Source organism: Liolophura sinensis, chromosome 7 (genome assembly GCF_032854445.1).
Source record: "Liolophura sinensis isolate JHLJ2023 chromosome 7, CUHK_Ljap_v2, whole genome shotgun sequence".
NCBI classification, from domain to species: Eukaryota; Metazoa; Mollusca; class Polyplacophora; order Chitonida; family Chitonidae; genus Liolophura; species Liolophura sinensis.
The window spans coordinates 56,704,310-56,719,339 of NC_088301.1; the positions used below are offsets into that span (position 1 = coordinate 56,704,310).

Genomic DNA, 15,030 nt, shown 5'->3' on the forward strand with positions numbered 1-15,030 from the left:
ATACATTGTGACATTGCAAGGAATTATGACATTCATCACACCAGAACAAATTTCACCAGAACACCTTAACTGGTTAACAATAATAATACAAAAGGCAGTGTATTAACTTATCAGCATCACATATCACCAAATGACAATGAAGACAGTGTCAGAGTTAGGTTTGAATTTCATACCTTAAAACAATGCTTGTTTTAGGAGCCTGTGACTTAAAATTATACATGTGAATTATCTACCGTACTTCAACATTTTTGTCTCATTCTGAGAGAACTATTGAGGTGTAGAGAAATGGTTTGCATAGTTTTCTGAGGCTGGCATCAAGCAGATCATTTTAGCGGCATTTTTGTAAATTTTATGCATAATTCTGTTGAAAAAAGTGCCTTTGAGGTCAAAAAGGTTGAAGATTCACACTACATATAAATGAGTGTCATTAAAGACAAATTTATCTCAATACTTTTATTTGTGATGTTTGCTAATTTTGATTACTATCATAGACCAATCAATCAAACAAGCTATCGAATTCACATTTTCGGTGAAAACTCTGCAATATGACATGTTACACATAAAAATGTTGCAAATGCACTTAACCCTTTGTCAGTTTTTGTGGCGGTGTCTGTTCTCATAAGAAAACATACCGTGTGTATAATGACACATGTTACTGAAGCGGATGCTTGCAGGATTTGAAGTACATGTGCATGTAAATGTAGGTAGGGGAAATGTAACAAAACAAACACTCTGATTTCATATCAATCTTCTGTTATTCAATATAGATTTTTTGAAATCTAAGCAATAGTCAGAGCAATATATTGAAAACCAAGAAAATACGAACTCATAAAACTGTCAACAATATGATCATTCTGATGATGTTACATAAATGTTACATAACACTACACTTTCCATGGTACATTCTCATTTATTCTCTACATCAAATGATTTCAGGCTCCATATAATGTAAACCTGTGAAAAAGGGAGAGTAAAAAAAAGGAAATTTGCAGTTGTTCACACTGAATCTCAGAATGACACTAGGATAAAAGTACAGTGCATTGAACCATTATGTGAGTGTCTGTCTCACATTCAGGGTTTTTGGTGCCATCATGAAGGTTATTTGCAAATAACTGATCATAAATACATTTTATCTAGGAAAAGTTTTGCTGATAAACAAAAAACGCCTTTTAATTGTATAAGAAAAGCTATTACCTAAGAAATTATTTGAAATGAGAATCTACAGTTAATGGTTTGACTAACTTGTTGAAAAGAAAGTAAGTTTTAATGACAACTTTATCCACTAATCAGATTATGTGAATTTCAAGGTTTCCAGTTCATTCCATAAAACAGTTTTGCAATCATAAATTCTGTCGCATTCAATTCAATAAAATAAAATAATCCTTAAAAAAAAAAAGAAGCAATTCTGGCACATTAGATCATTTTGAAAATACATGAGAGTACAAAATAGTAACCAATCACATAAATTCTACTCACTAAAACCCACTCACTAGTTCTAATAACAGCGTTTTTCACAATGTAAAAGAATCATAAAATATTCACATTTTCTGTGTTGCATTTATAGGGAGACCTCATTGATCTTCCAAACTTTAAAGACGTGTTACTTCCAAATAGTCATATGTGTCTGATGTTGTTTCATCGGGTAGTGAACACTTTGACCTATGGTGGGTCTGTTTTGCTGCCAGATCTGCGGAATGGAGTGTAGATGTTAAGGTTATCACAGACACACCACTGGTCTGGCTATTACGATCCAGAGAGGCCAATGTTGCTTGTCCAGAGCAAGACCTGAACAGACGTGAAGGATGACAAATCACATCATAAATGTCTGTCAGCAGGTTTTTGAAAACAACTCTAATCTGCGGAGTTCGGTAACCATGGACAATTCCATTCAGCAATGACTTGCCTAACAAAGCAGTGTACACCCACAAGATATAAGTTTCATTGTTGTTTGAGATATTCCCAAATGCACAGGAAGAGCAAACCAGTCCTATGTAGGCAATGGCCGGAATATACACAAAAAACCAAAGGCACAAGTCTAACCTGGAGGTTAAAATCAGATTATAGCATCTCTTGAATTCCATTGTGTCAACACTCATCAAGCCGTCCTGATGACGAATTGCGCGCACAACCAGAGCAGTATATACCTGTACAAGCAGGACACAGAGATAACAAAGCTCCCATATAAATGACATGAACAAAAGGTATCTCCAATCGTAATACTGGAAAAACTCATGGGCATAATCGGTAGTGTGCCAACCTAGCTGGGGCAAAAACCCAAGGATGAAGGCACAGTTCCACAAGACTATCATTAAAGCTATCACATTGTTCTTCTCCAACATGAACTTTGTCCCCAAAGGTTTGGCCAGCTTCAAATACATTTCCACAGCTAGCCAGGCATGGCATGAGGCAACGGCTGTATTAGCAGTGAAAAACAAACTCTCTGAGAGAAACAGGTTAATCTTAAGGCCAATCCCATATGCCAAGTGCAATCCTTTGATGATGCCAAAGATGCCTATTATCATATCTCCTGTGCAGAAACTTCGAATGAAGATCAAGGTGGAGTTTTGTCCAGCACTGGCAAACTTGGATGCTTGTAATACTGCTATGTTGACTCCAACCACAGTTAATCCCATTGTAACCAAAGTACAGAAAACTGCCAGACAAAGTTTGGAGTCTCCCAGGCCGTATCCTTGAGAAATAAAGCAACTGCCATTGTTTCCAGCGTTTTCCAATTGAAACTCATTTTCCAACAGAATCCCAGAGTCCTTTTCCGTAATGGATGCATCCAAGCCAAAAAACATCAAGACAACACCTGGCAATGTTAGTCCTCTTTTTCTGATTAGGATATGGTTTGTTCAGTTTACCTAATTACATTTGCAGGCTTCAGAGTGTCAGTCTTGTACGTTAGCATGCTCTTCTGAGTTTCATCATGCAGGTACATACACACATGTTACAGTACACCTCGTGGAGCTCCTAACAGCAGAAAACAACCCTCCCATGACAATTCCTCATGTCAGGGACTGGCATAGAAATTAGCATTCACAACATCTGCATAACATGCATAAACACAAAAGTAAACATTAGCAAATGCCACAAACACTCATTGTAAAGACTGCACTCAAGCTGACAGAATCTGCCAAACATTAATTGGGCTAAGAGTACAGTCATATGAGTACTATTAAAGTTACAAGCATTCTGCTCATCAGCAGGCACTCCTGGACTGCTGTGTCTACAACCATCGACTGAGTGCACAACCCACCAGGTAGGATCCTTTCGCTGGAAGCATGAATCAATGTTCACAATAATTCACTGCTTTTGGCTGGACCGTTTTTTTCAACTGGCCTGCAAGCTGAAGTGCGTTGGTGCATGTGTGGACTAGACAGGACCATACCTAGCCAGATGAAGGGCAATGATTCATAATTAATTACCCAGTCTGAACAGGTGTGTATTTTCCGGCTGAGAAACAGGCCTTCCCTCATCAATCCCCCTCCCTACCTTAACACCATTACAAAAATTCACAAAGAAATAATACAGGTAACTATATTCAGGTTGTACACTTTCAAGACTCTCTCTCAAAACTAGCCTGCAGTATAATCAGCATGCCCTGCTTGTGCTTACCTTTATCAAATCCAGGTGTCAGATTACATGTGATTGGTGCTAAATTTCATAGCCAAATGTCTGAAAAGCCGGATAAGCCCACTTTTGCAAATAGACAGCTAATCAATGAGCAGGTTTGTGAGAACACAGTATGAGTATCATGCAAGTTTCATTTTTTCTTTATTGATGAGGTGGTGGTGGACATGTTTGTAAAATTGTAATCACCTGAAGGACAATGACTAAAGAGGTACCTTTGGTCCATTTTTCATGGCAGAAAGTTCACAGACACAATGTAATAAAACCCTGAGAGATACTGATAGTATATAATTTGACTGTCTAATAATTCTATTGTTAATGCTTAAAAAAGATACTTTCATATATACATGCACACTTATTCACTGGGTTTTTTTTTTGGTATATTTGCTTAATTTTTTTGCATTCTATAAAAAAGATCTACTACAACATTGCAGTACTAAGTCGTAATCCATTACAGCCTAACAATGGTTGCCATACCATAATTCCATCCACTTTAAAAAGCCAATCGCAATTATGCCAATTATCAGAAGCTATTTAGAGTTGTCCAGACCTCATATGATCAACTGGTCAAATTGACCAATTGGAAATCAATTAATAGACCACTGCCAAGACACAATGCCGACCAACATAAGCTGCATTCATGGGCACCGTTGTTTGTATTCCGCACACCAGCAGATTTTAAAGGCTTCTACATAAGGAGTTGCAAATCATTGCTGATCTGTTCAAATGTCATGTCATGCAAATGCAAATCATTGCTGATCTGTTCAAATGTCATTCATCATTAGCTTGGTAACGCTAAAAAGTTTAATAAATTGCTCCATTGACAGTATCTACATACAGCAGGGAAAAGTTGTTTTGAAAAAATGCTTTGATGATCAACAAATATTTCAGGTGGGTGGAAATCAACTTATGGCCATTTACAACATATTTGATATTTTATGAGAATATCGACTTTCTCTGGGATAAATATTAATGGGAAGAACGCGTCCTTGTGAACCGAGCCCTAACCATGGTCTCAAAAATCGCTAGCCCTGAACCCTAACATTTACTCTTTTGTTTCATAGATCCTTGCTTTTTTTCTTATTTAATAGGTGTTTCATACTTAAAATCATGGCCAAGTCCAAGGCCTATTTTTGCACACGTTTGATGTTCAATATTTAGGATGTTCAACATAAGAGTTCAATATGTGGTATAATTTTGTTTTTGTTTCATTTTTTTGTTATTCACGCCTCTGATGTTATGATATCAGTTTTTACTAACAAAGCAAATGTTTAGCTGACTGTGAGAACAGATCATTTCAGCATCTGAGAGGTGTAAAAGTGGTTCTTAATTACTGACTCATTTTGTTATGTCTGTAGATGAATGTAACTTTGCAAAGTATTATGAAAATTATGCCACTCCACAGCACTATCACGAACATGTATCATCTGGTGGAACAATTTCACATTGGCTGATCCAAAAACTAAGCATTCCTCAGCATCAAGAAAAATATAATTTACTCCGTGTACTTCTGAGCTAAGGTCAGCCTATTAATGCACATGCATTTAGCACAGTGAAACATGTGGACTCTGCAGGCAGTTGGTCAGAGCATCACAGCATAAATCAAAGCAGAACTTTCATAAAACACACACACGCAGGCACTAACAAGGCAATATCAATAAGAGCTCCATTTATTCACTGCCTAGAGCAGAAGGATAAAGTAAAAGCCACAGTTGAGTGAACATGGGAGATACCAGTCCGCAACAATAACTGTCAGAATGTCACGCCTTGTCTAGTTTGTCATTCTGAGATAGCTGCACCCTGCCAACTAATAAAACATTTTGCACGTCACACACCGTGATAAAAACGCATGATATGGAAAGCAAAAATGGAAAAAAAAAACAAAGAAGGATCACAAATTGCTTATGCAGTTGATGTGAAATGTCTGTGAGACACGATAAGTTTAATAAATACATGTACAGCTCTGACAAGGATTCACCTTGTGCATAGATTGTGTCAACTGTGTCACTTTGGAAATGCATGAAAAAGCAGGAGTGGGTAAAAAACTGACAGTGCACAGCTACATTGTAGGACACGCAAGTACAGTTATGTTGTTAAAGCCAGATGTCTGTGATAAGCGGTAGCCGAGATAGACAAAACCTGGCTTCTCTTATGAATACAAGCTGCAGGAATAGATAACAAAACCGACTGTTCTGGAGATTAAACATTTTTAATTTCAAACATGTGGACCTAATGTTCATTCAGGTATGTTTAAATATTGTGTCCTTGGAAACTTAACATACATCTATGTATTACATGAATAACAATTTTTAATACCATTCTTTTAAACAGCAAAATCAATTCATTTCAATTTGACACATTTTTTATTAGTTTCCCTAAGGTGTGTACTCAAACTACATCTGTGAGGGTATTATACAAAGTTTCTGGACGGAACTACTTCATCTGCAAAGCATCATGCAATTATAGTAACAGCTGCTGTCTAACAAGTTTATTTTTTGTCACTGTGAAATAATAAGTTCCAGGAAGAGCTGGTTTTCTTAAAAGAGCGAACAGTTTTGCAGCTCATTACTTATTAAACATTAGAGGGAATATTAATGAGATCAGCAAAGTCCACAGATACTCAGGTAAGCAGCTAATAACTGATCGCTATCACACACCAAATAACAAACATCTGCCCGAACAATCGATCCCTTGTATCTATAGCTGTGTAAATTTCGTGGGACATACAACAATGCTGCAGATCTGCAGAAACAATCGGAGCCCCAAACCAAGTGTAATTAGGCTTTCATCCATTATCTCCACAGATAACTAGATATTCATCCATCAAACACACACACAAGAAAAATCAATTACTATCCCATGTTGCAATACAGGCAATATGGAAATTTTACAAAGGCTATGTCATCTTTTCATGCCAGTGGATTAAAGGGGAAAAAAAATTTCAAAGCTGAGGCTCACATGCATGAAATAAAAGTGACATAATCAGTATGACATTTTCTTGTAGCCCATTATTATGCAACAATAAATACTGCACAGATATTGACATTTGTCTCAGGCAGAAATGCAGAGAGCCCTAAATGGTGTTCTATCTTTTCTTAACCAGATATAATGTTCAACCTCCAGCCATTACATTAGAGTACAAACCACTTTTGGTCAGACACACAAAGTTAACATGTCTGAAATAGTATGGCTGTTATCCCTCTAACATCTACCATGTATGTGGGGTTTAGAAGTGAAGTAGATAGTCTTATGAGGGTATTTCTGAGGTGGTGAAAATAGCAACCGATTTACCTAAGCAGTTTCAGTATCAGAGTGTAGAGCTGCAGTGGGTACTCCCAAGCCATTAAAGGAACCACTCAACAGCCGCTCTCTAAATAACAGAATAGCAGTCTTCTGTACAAAAAAAAAAAAATTAATTTTAAACCTCCAAACCCCTAAGAGAAGTTGTTACCTGATAGTTCTGTAAATATATCTATATATTAAATTATCTATCTATATATTTATACTGCTGAAAAATGCATTAAAAAACGTTGAGTTTAGTGACAATTTACGGATTTCAATCAAGTATGTATGTATGCTTGGGGTTTACCTGATACCTAACAATTTTTAACCATCATATGACGCAGTCATTAGGTGTGTGTACATATATTGTGCCTTCTTGTGGCATGGTGAGTCCATGACAAGTATCATGCTGAAGACACCAAACATGAAACCCCACCCAGTCACATTATACTGACGCCTGGGGCCAACCAGTTCTCTTTCCTTGCTCTAACCTGTCAGTGCTGAGTGCATTATTTTGTGCTTTACGTACAGCTTAAAAGACAGGATAATTTAACGTTAGATGTTTCAGAAGGTAAGAGGAAACAGTCCTAAATGGCCACAGTCATTCTGTTCAGACATGATTGGTAAGATTTTAAACCAACTTTTAATCTGGAATTCTTATAAGGTCATGGTATGCACCATGTTGGAGAAAACGGAAACATCAGGTCACTTCATTCATACTCCATGCTCAGATGGCTTAACAGCAAAATAGGGTTCATGTGGTGTAAGTGTATACAGCTGCATTCTCGGGTCACAGAAATAACCTGAAACTGATTGAATAACACGGATAACATGATGGTGCTTTTGATTTTCTCAAGGTGCACACATTTGCTTACTTTGAACTGCAATATCTCTCAACTTGTGCATGCTTTTTAAACTTTAAGTCAGGTACTTTATCAATGCCTGTACATAATTTGTCTAGTGTTGTCTTTCCTATTATTCTTGAGTACGGTGTAAAACACCAATCAAATCAAATCAATCTTTCCTATTAAAATTATTTGCTTTATTGGACAGAATGACCTCCTTGAAACCATGACATCTCCCCAATTATCTCACCACTGAATGCCTAGAATGATGCAGTAGTCGAGCTGGTGGGAGCCAAACAAATATCCCTGGTGGATGTCTGATGCTTGACACTAAATAAGTCTCCAGGAAATGAGTGGATCAAGAAAGTTCTTTTCCAGCAGGTCCTGTTGAATTTATAGGTCGATGATAAATGATGGTACATGTAAGTCAGGCTTTCAAGAGCAACACAGGAAAGCTATAACAGAGTTCAGAAATAAGGCATAAAATGATGAAATCAATTCAACAGAAAACTACATAAGAGGTTATGAATCTTTTCATCTCCAGGAATATAATAGGCTAGATGAAGTTTACTTCCAGTCACCTACATCAAACAAGTGGACACAGCAACTGTATTAGATCAATAAAAGCTGGATCATGACAGGTAAAACTGAGTGCTTAACAACAGGTGAACGTGCTTCCACTGGGATCTGAAGGGTCAATGTGTATTGACGTGCAATAAAACGTGTCAAGTGAATGGTTATTCCCAAGGCCAGCTCACGGGCATGCCATGCAGGCGGTGTACAAGGGCCAGCCACAAAACGACAGAATGGACAACACACCTGACTAAAGCAGCGTTTCTGAACGCTTTACTGATGACCAATCACCTCTTGACCCTTCCAAAAATCTATTAGCCTCAATTAGCTGATGAATAGCACAATGAAAACAGGCAACAACACAATTAAAAACATCTAGAATTATTTCCGGTAAGTCTTTGTCGAGTTCTGGTGTAGATAGTATATGACCGAACATAAGGCAAACCTGCATTCTCTCCCATCACTTCATACATGTAGACTTTCCACATATCAAGCGAAAATCTCAGCTCAACTTCTAATCAGGCACAAAAGAATGGGAAGTTCAGCCAAGGAAACCTGACTGACTCGAGCTGCCAAATCAGACTGACATGACTCAGTATGGTATTTTATCCAAATTTTATTTGGGTTATCAGGCCCCAACCAGGATCATGAAGTGATCTTAAGAGTTGAGTCAAACTTTTAATCATTAAATTTGGTACATTCCTTTCCTTTATTTCAGGTGAACACTTAAGTCACAATTCCAGAAATTTTGACATAAGCCTCAGATCGTGTCGTGATCTCTGGGCCAGTTCTTTATCACAACGGAGTATAGTCAAAACATATTCACCTTCCCACCCTCCCCGAACAGACTGCACCAGGTGAAATTCTAATTGCACAACGTCACAAAGAGTGTAGCATCATCGTGTATGAATCGTGACATAACAAACACAACACTGCTGATTTCATGATGTTGCATAATGTCAGGCTGTTACAAAACTGGACATAAGGGATACCGTGGGTTAATGGCAAAAGTTGAGAAATGAGAAATTAAGCTTAACATATTCACATATCTACATTAATGTAGAAGCCATGAAGTGTTGAAAACAAGAAATAATGTGCTTTTGTCTTTCACAACTGTTTACATAGGCAATCAGTTGTGCATTCCTGAGAATTTCTCTCCTACAACCGTGGACAAATTCAGTTACAAGCCCTGTTTAATATTCAGATGTTATCATATTTCAGAGAAAATTCTAGGCTTCTGATTGGTCAATCCGTCTTGGATAGGCCACTGCATTTGACAAACAGGCAAGGATATTGTTTCTGTGTACCTACATAGTCAGGAAGGCATGTGCCAGCGGATAGCAATGTGCACCTGTATACCTATGGATTCAGGGATGCATGTTCAGGCAGACAGAAATGCTGTCGACAGTGTATGAGTCAAGAACTTTTCTTGCCTTTATTTTCAAAAGAGTTCTAATGATTCGGCAGCTAACAACAATAACATGTGTAAAAAACTTCTCATAACATCTTTTTGAGACTATTAAAATTCACACCCTTGGAAACTGAATTGAAAATTACTAGCAGTTCACTTAAGACAAGTATTATCTCTCAGCTCAACCAAGGTCCCCAGTTGGGCTTCATGTTCTTCTTCTCATTGTGTGTGCTGTGAATTCGGTCTCAGCATGCTGCTGGCCGCATATTGTCCATGATAACACAGCAAGCATTGGCTCAAATACCGTTATTAATTCAAGAATAGTTTTCTGACATCCTCTAAATTGTGATTAATTTGTTACACCAGCATGTTGTGTGGGTAAACAGCCCGATATTTGCGTCTCAAAGATCAACATTTTCACTCACCCACACGTTCGTTAAAATACCGATGATCTCAACGAAATATGAGGCATATACCCACGCTGGTATAGCTATTTAGACTATTTATGGATCCAAGAAATTTATGGATACAAGAAAATTAACCTGTGTTTACACATACAAAGAGAACAGCAAAAGAATATGTGCACAATCACATTAAAACACCAGCAAAAAAAAAATCGTCCCACTTACTGACACCCACAATTGCAACGCCAACATCATCCACTTCCACATCATAACTGTTTCGCTCTGACAGGAAGTCCTCTGCAGCAGGATCCCAATCATCTAAATGCCGGAGTTCTAAACAAATACATGTTGTCACATTAAAACAGAATTTGAGATGTAACACCTGAGCAGTTCATCAGAGTTCATAGTAAACATTTATTTAAACTGACAGTCCTTTATTGCCTCATTAAATCATTTTTTATATACATGTATATATATATATATACCATGGCCCTCATTTTATGTTTGGAGGAAACCCACTGACAAACTTTCCTAGTAATTAACATAGTCATGCAAACTAATATTGATGAAAGTGTTCTTACACCTGTAATTAGGGAAACAACTGAAAGTTACACACCTGACTGAATTGCCATGTTCAGCTCCCCAATAAAACATGTACATGAAATTTGTATGCACATGCTCAATGCAATACTACAAGGGTAAATTAAACATTACAATACATTTTAATTTGGATCTCTTGTGGGACATGAAGCACATATTGTACTCATGACCTTTGTTGGTTACATTTAATCCCATCTGGTCATGCTGTTGTCCACAAACAGTGATAGCAGGACTTTATCGAGTCTAATAAAACATGAATGCAACTTCTTGGTTTTTAGCCTTTCTGAATTTGTCTTTCTCCCTCATGCTTTGTGATACAAGAAAAAAAAAACATTAAAGCCAAAAGTAAGTCCAATAAATCAACATGTCAATGATGCATAAAGGTAGGAAGTTTTCCATTTATCACATAAGCGGTCATGTATGCTAAGTTATTTTTAAGCATTATTTTCAGAAAAATCCCAGAGGATCACAGTTGAAAAAAATTGGCTGAATTGACATGGAATGACCCACTAGTCAGAGGAAACCTCAAAATAAATCTATCATGAAATAATCATGTATTTACCATCACTAATGGGATCATCTGGAGGTTTGACGAACCAGGCAACTCCCTTCCCTACCAGCAGAGAATTGACACATTCTTCACGGCCTGAAGGGTCCACTAAAATCACAGGTACAGGGTCATCATCATCTACACCCTCGCTAAAAAAAAAAAAAAACATCCACCACTCGGTAACATTCGTTAACTTATTATAAGAAAAAAATAAAAATATCAAATTACAGGTCACATTTCTTGCCACCATAATGCTGGTCACAGTATTTACGAGTGCTATATTCTTTAGTATAACGAAAGTAAAACTCTCAGTTAACTAAATAAAATAACTGTTGGTATAGTAGGCCTACTACGATTTACAAGGATCACTGTCTCCGGTGGAGTTATTCAGTTATTCTGGCAACTTTACACCATCAACGAAACGATCATTTACGTGTAGGTTACGTGGAGTGTAATTGTGCAGACCGATAAATTGGTTATGCAGATCTGTCCCCGAGAAAGTTCCCACAAATGCAGCACTTGAACTGTATAGCACTTAACGGGTAGAGTATATTAGAGTTACCCACACAAGGCTGCCCGCTATCCTCAGCCTATGACACGGTATCACAACAGCTACCACAAAATAGATGTTGGGTCAGCTGTTACGGCTACCTCTTCCCAAGTTGTTTTAATAATTGGTCCGTTGGCAAAAAATAAGCACTAATACAACTGTGAACGAAAGCAGTCATTTGGTGTAGTTATGTTGCATAGTGAACTTGAACCCAATGCCATTATGCACTAAGGGCAGGCACCAGTTTTCCACTCATTCAAATTTCGTTGAGCTCCGTGCTCTACTTATTAATCAGGTCAATGCATCTGCGCTGTCTCCTGTTATTTGTGCAGTCAAGTCCAGTTTACAAACCATCCATTAACTTAGCTAGCTGGAGGCAGAGAAAGTTGCAGTAGGCAGAGAAAGGTGACATTCAATTTGAATTCAATTTTACTTTCACTACTCAACAACTTCCCATGAGCTGGTAATAGTTGTCTTTCCCTCGTGTCCATGCTTATATCATTTCACCCTGTGGATGAAACCATTTCATCAGACAGGGATGAGGAGGGTTCCATAAGCCAGTTGGATATTACACACACTACTAGTAGCTACATGCAACTATAGACAATTCTTGACCCATCGAAAGTAACCTTGTAGTAATAACTCTCTTAACACTGACTTAGTGGTTACTGACAGGCCATGAAATCTGAGTGGGTGACGAAACCAAAAAATCGGTAACAGGTTTTAAGCCTTGAACAATCGATCGTTCGGCATCCCTCTGGAATTTATCACTGACTGTTTGTTATTTACAAACTGCTTGCTAAAGACTAAAATGAACAACATATATTTGCATATTTTGAACAATGTGACTAAACATGAAGGGCTAAATAGGAAGAACCTCAACCACCACACTGTGTTATAATAGCTAAATCATTGTAAAATAAAGTCTATGTCATCAGCTATCATTTTAAGTACTAAATGGGTGAAGGGCAATGTCACCGCTGAGATCTCAATAAAACAACATCGCATTTGATTGGATAAAACTCCACAGATGGCTGCCTTGATTCACACCAGCCTTAGATCAGTATTGTCATCTTGTAATGTTTTATCTCTTATTTGGTCAAATCACTTCAGAAAAATAAAGTATGTAAGGGTTCATAGACGTCAGAATGTTCACTACCCTATCAGAAATATTTAGATTTTTTTCAACGTTGTTTTGAGTTTTTTTTCTTCAGATCTAACTGCCCTGTAATAGAGCAACATTGTGTTTTTTTGAATATTTAACTACCCTAGGCCAAACTTAAAATATTGAATGCTTCATGTTACAAGCCCTTTATAACAAAAGAGGGTAGGTATTTTTTTTTTTTCAGAAAGGAAGAGCAATTGTAGAATTCTGTTCAACTGATTCATCACAATCAAACTTCCTCAACCTTTATCAGAACATCAGAACACTAAATTATGTCTCCAAACATTCGGCAATTCTGAAAATAAGTATTCTTAGATCTTCACAATAAAACTAATAAGTAAACAGTAGTTAAGCATTTTTATGAGCACAGTCAATAGTTTGTGCAAGCATTTTCAGGTCCTGTACAGAGGGGGAAGCAAGTTAAAATATAACTAAAATCACTGTGATTATAAGAGTCCTTGACTGAATTAATTTAATTCACAAAAAATAAACTTGGGGATCTACATAAGAGGGCTACTGCTATACATGTAGCTTGAGCAACTTGTCCTTAGAGGCATAGGCCTGAGTCAAGCTTTGTCAGTGTTTGTAAATATTTCACACCGGCTATAACCAGAACCACAATTCTCACCAATTCAATTTCGCAATACAAAGCGTGCTTTTAGGGTATAGCCAGGTGAAAAAGACTGGATCTATATTTTGCCGTCTATATAGACGCCGACAGCAGCAATGTTTACAAGACTTCCCTGAACATTTTACAATGATCATCCCACAGAATGAGTAATTAACTCGAAATCTCAACTCCCTATTGACACATGACATGTCAATACATGTCAACACTATTTTGCAAGTATCCAAACGCATACAGATGAAAACACTTCACAGGTAGGCTTATCTCGACCTAGGGGTATCGGATACGCTATACCCATCAAAGCGCTATAAGGCTGGCTTTGCCCAACAGCGGGAAAGGCATTCTTATATTCTGAAAGAGCACCTGTAACCTGTAAACAGAGTGACATTTCAGACAAGCGGCGACAAAAAAAAAAAAGTAAATAAAGGAAATAAAACAAAAAAATTTGGCATCTGTAAAAACAAAACAGAGAATTTCTTTCCAGGCCTTTTTAAAGGGTCAGTCGCATAACATCAAACATATAATATCTTAATTTTAGCCCTATAGAATTAATAAAACAGTAATATTAATGTCCCACCACATTAAACTTATGAATTATCAGCTGCCCAGTAAAATCTTTAGAGCCTTCTATCTGTACACAGGTTGTGGATATATGTAACAGAGAGTAATGTACTAGTCATACTAAATCATGTACTACAAGTAGTAGTAATAATGAAGTGAAATCTTTGCCAGGGTGATCGGAGTTGTGCTAAGACACCTCCACGGGCCTTCTGAATTTTTTAATAGCTGGAAGGGAAATTATGGTTTAAATATATACAAACTCTGGTGCTAAGGCTTGGTGGGTATAAAACAAAGTGGGAGTTCATTTGTCTTTAGTTTGATTTGTGTTCACTATGACGGTAAAATGAAAGAAAAGTAGATAACAGCATGTGCTGGTTTATAATGAATGTCGCTCTGATAGAGGCTATCCCATTGGCTGTGTCTCTCCTGTGGTGCAATGAGTGAGCTTCTAACAAACTGTGAAGTGTGTACAACAACACAATGGCCGTTGACAGCTACGGCAATGTTTGTGGTTTCTGACCTGCTATAGAGGATGATTAAAACTGAAAACAATGCAAAACTAATTGTGTTTGCTTGATAAAGAATGAGTGATTGGTGCCAATAATGCTGAATTCATGTGTTTTGCATTGAAGCGCTCAAAAGGCGACAGGTGACATTGCCAGGTGTTTAAAAGCTCTCACCAATGGTTCAAAAAAAGTGACACCTGTTTGAGAACTGCTCGTGGTAGGTGCGAAAGTAATCTTACGTAGTGATCACCCATTGTTTTAATCTCTGATTCAGATCCAGATTCACAAGGATTAGCAACACCGCAGGAAACAAAGGAGGATT

At 37.4% G+C, this 15,030-nt stretch overlaps 2 protein-coding genes across 2 annotated transcripts in view; both read right to left on the minus strand.

Moving 5' to 3' along the window:
- Positions 1–11,686, minus strand: part of LOC135471322 (tudor domain-containing protein 1-like) — a 33,521-nt gene extending 21,835 nt beyond the window's left edge. The window contains exons 1-2 of the mRNA XM_064750505.1: positions 11,311–11,686; positions 10,374–10,481 (exon numbers count right to left, since the gene is read on the minus strand). Of these exons, the coding sequence (XP_064606575.1) occupies positions 10,374–10,481; positions 11,311–11,548 (346 nt within the window). The 5' untranslated portion in view covers positions 11,549–11,686. The remainder of the gene's footprint in view (positions 1–10,373; positions 10,482–11,310) is intronic.
- LOC135471917 (adenosine receptor A2b-like) lies at positions 1,497–2,980 on the minus strand. The gene has a single exon (XM_064751355.1). The coding sequence runs from the start codon at positions 2,799–2,801 to the stop codon at positions 1,590–1,592; it is 1,212 nt and encodes a 403-aa protein (XP_064607425.1). The 5' UTR covers positions 2,802–2,980; the 3' UTR covers positions 1,497–1,589.
- Positions 11,687–15,030: the final 3,344 nt, after the last annotated feature.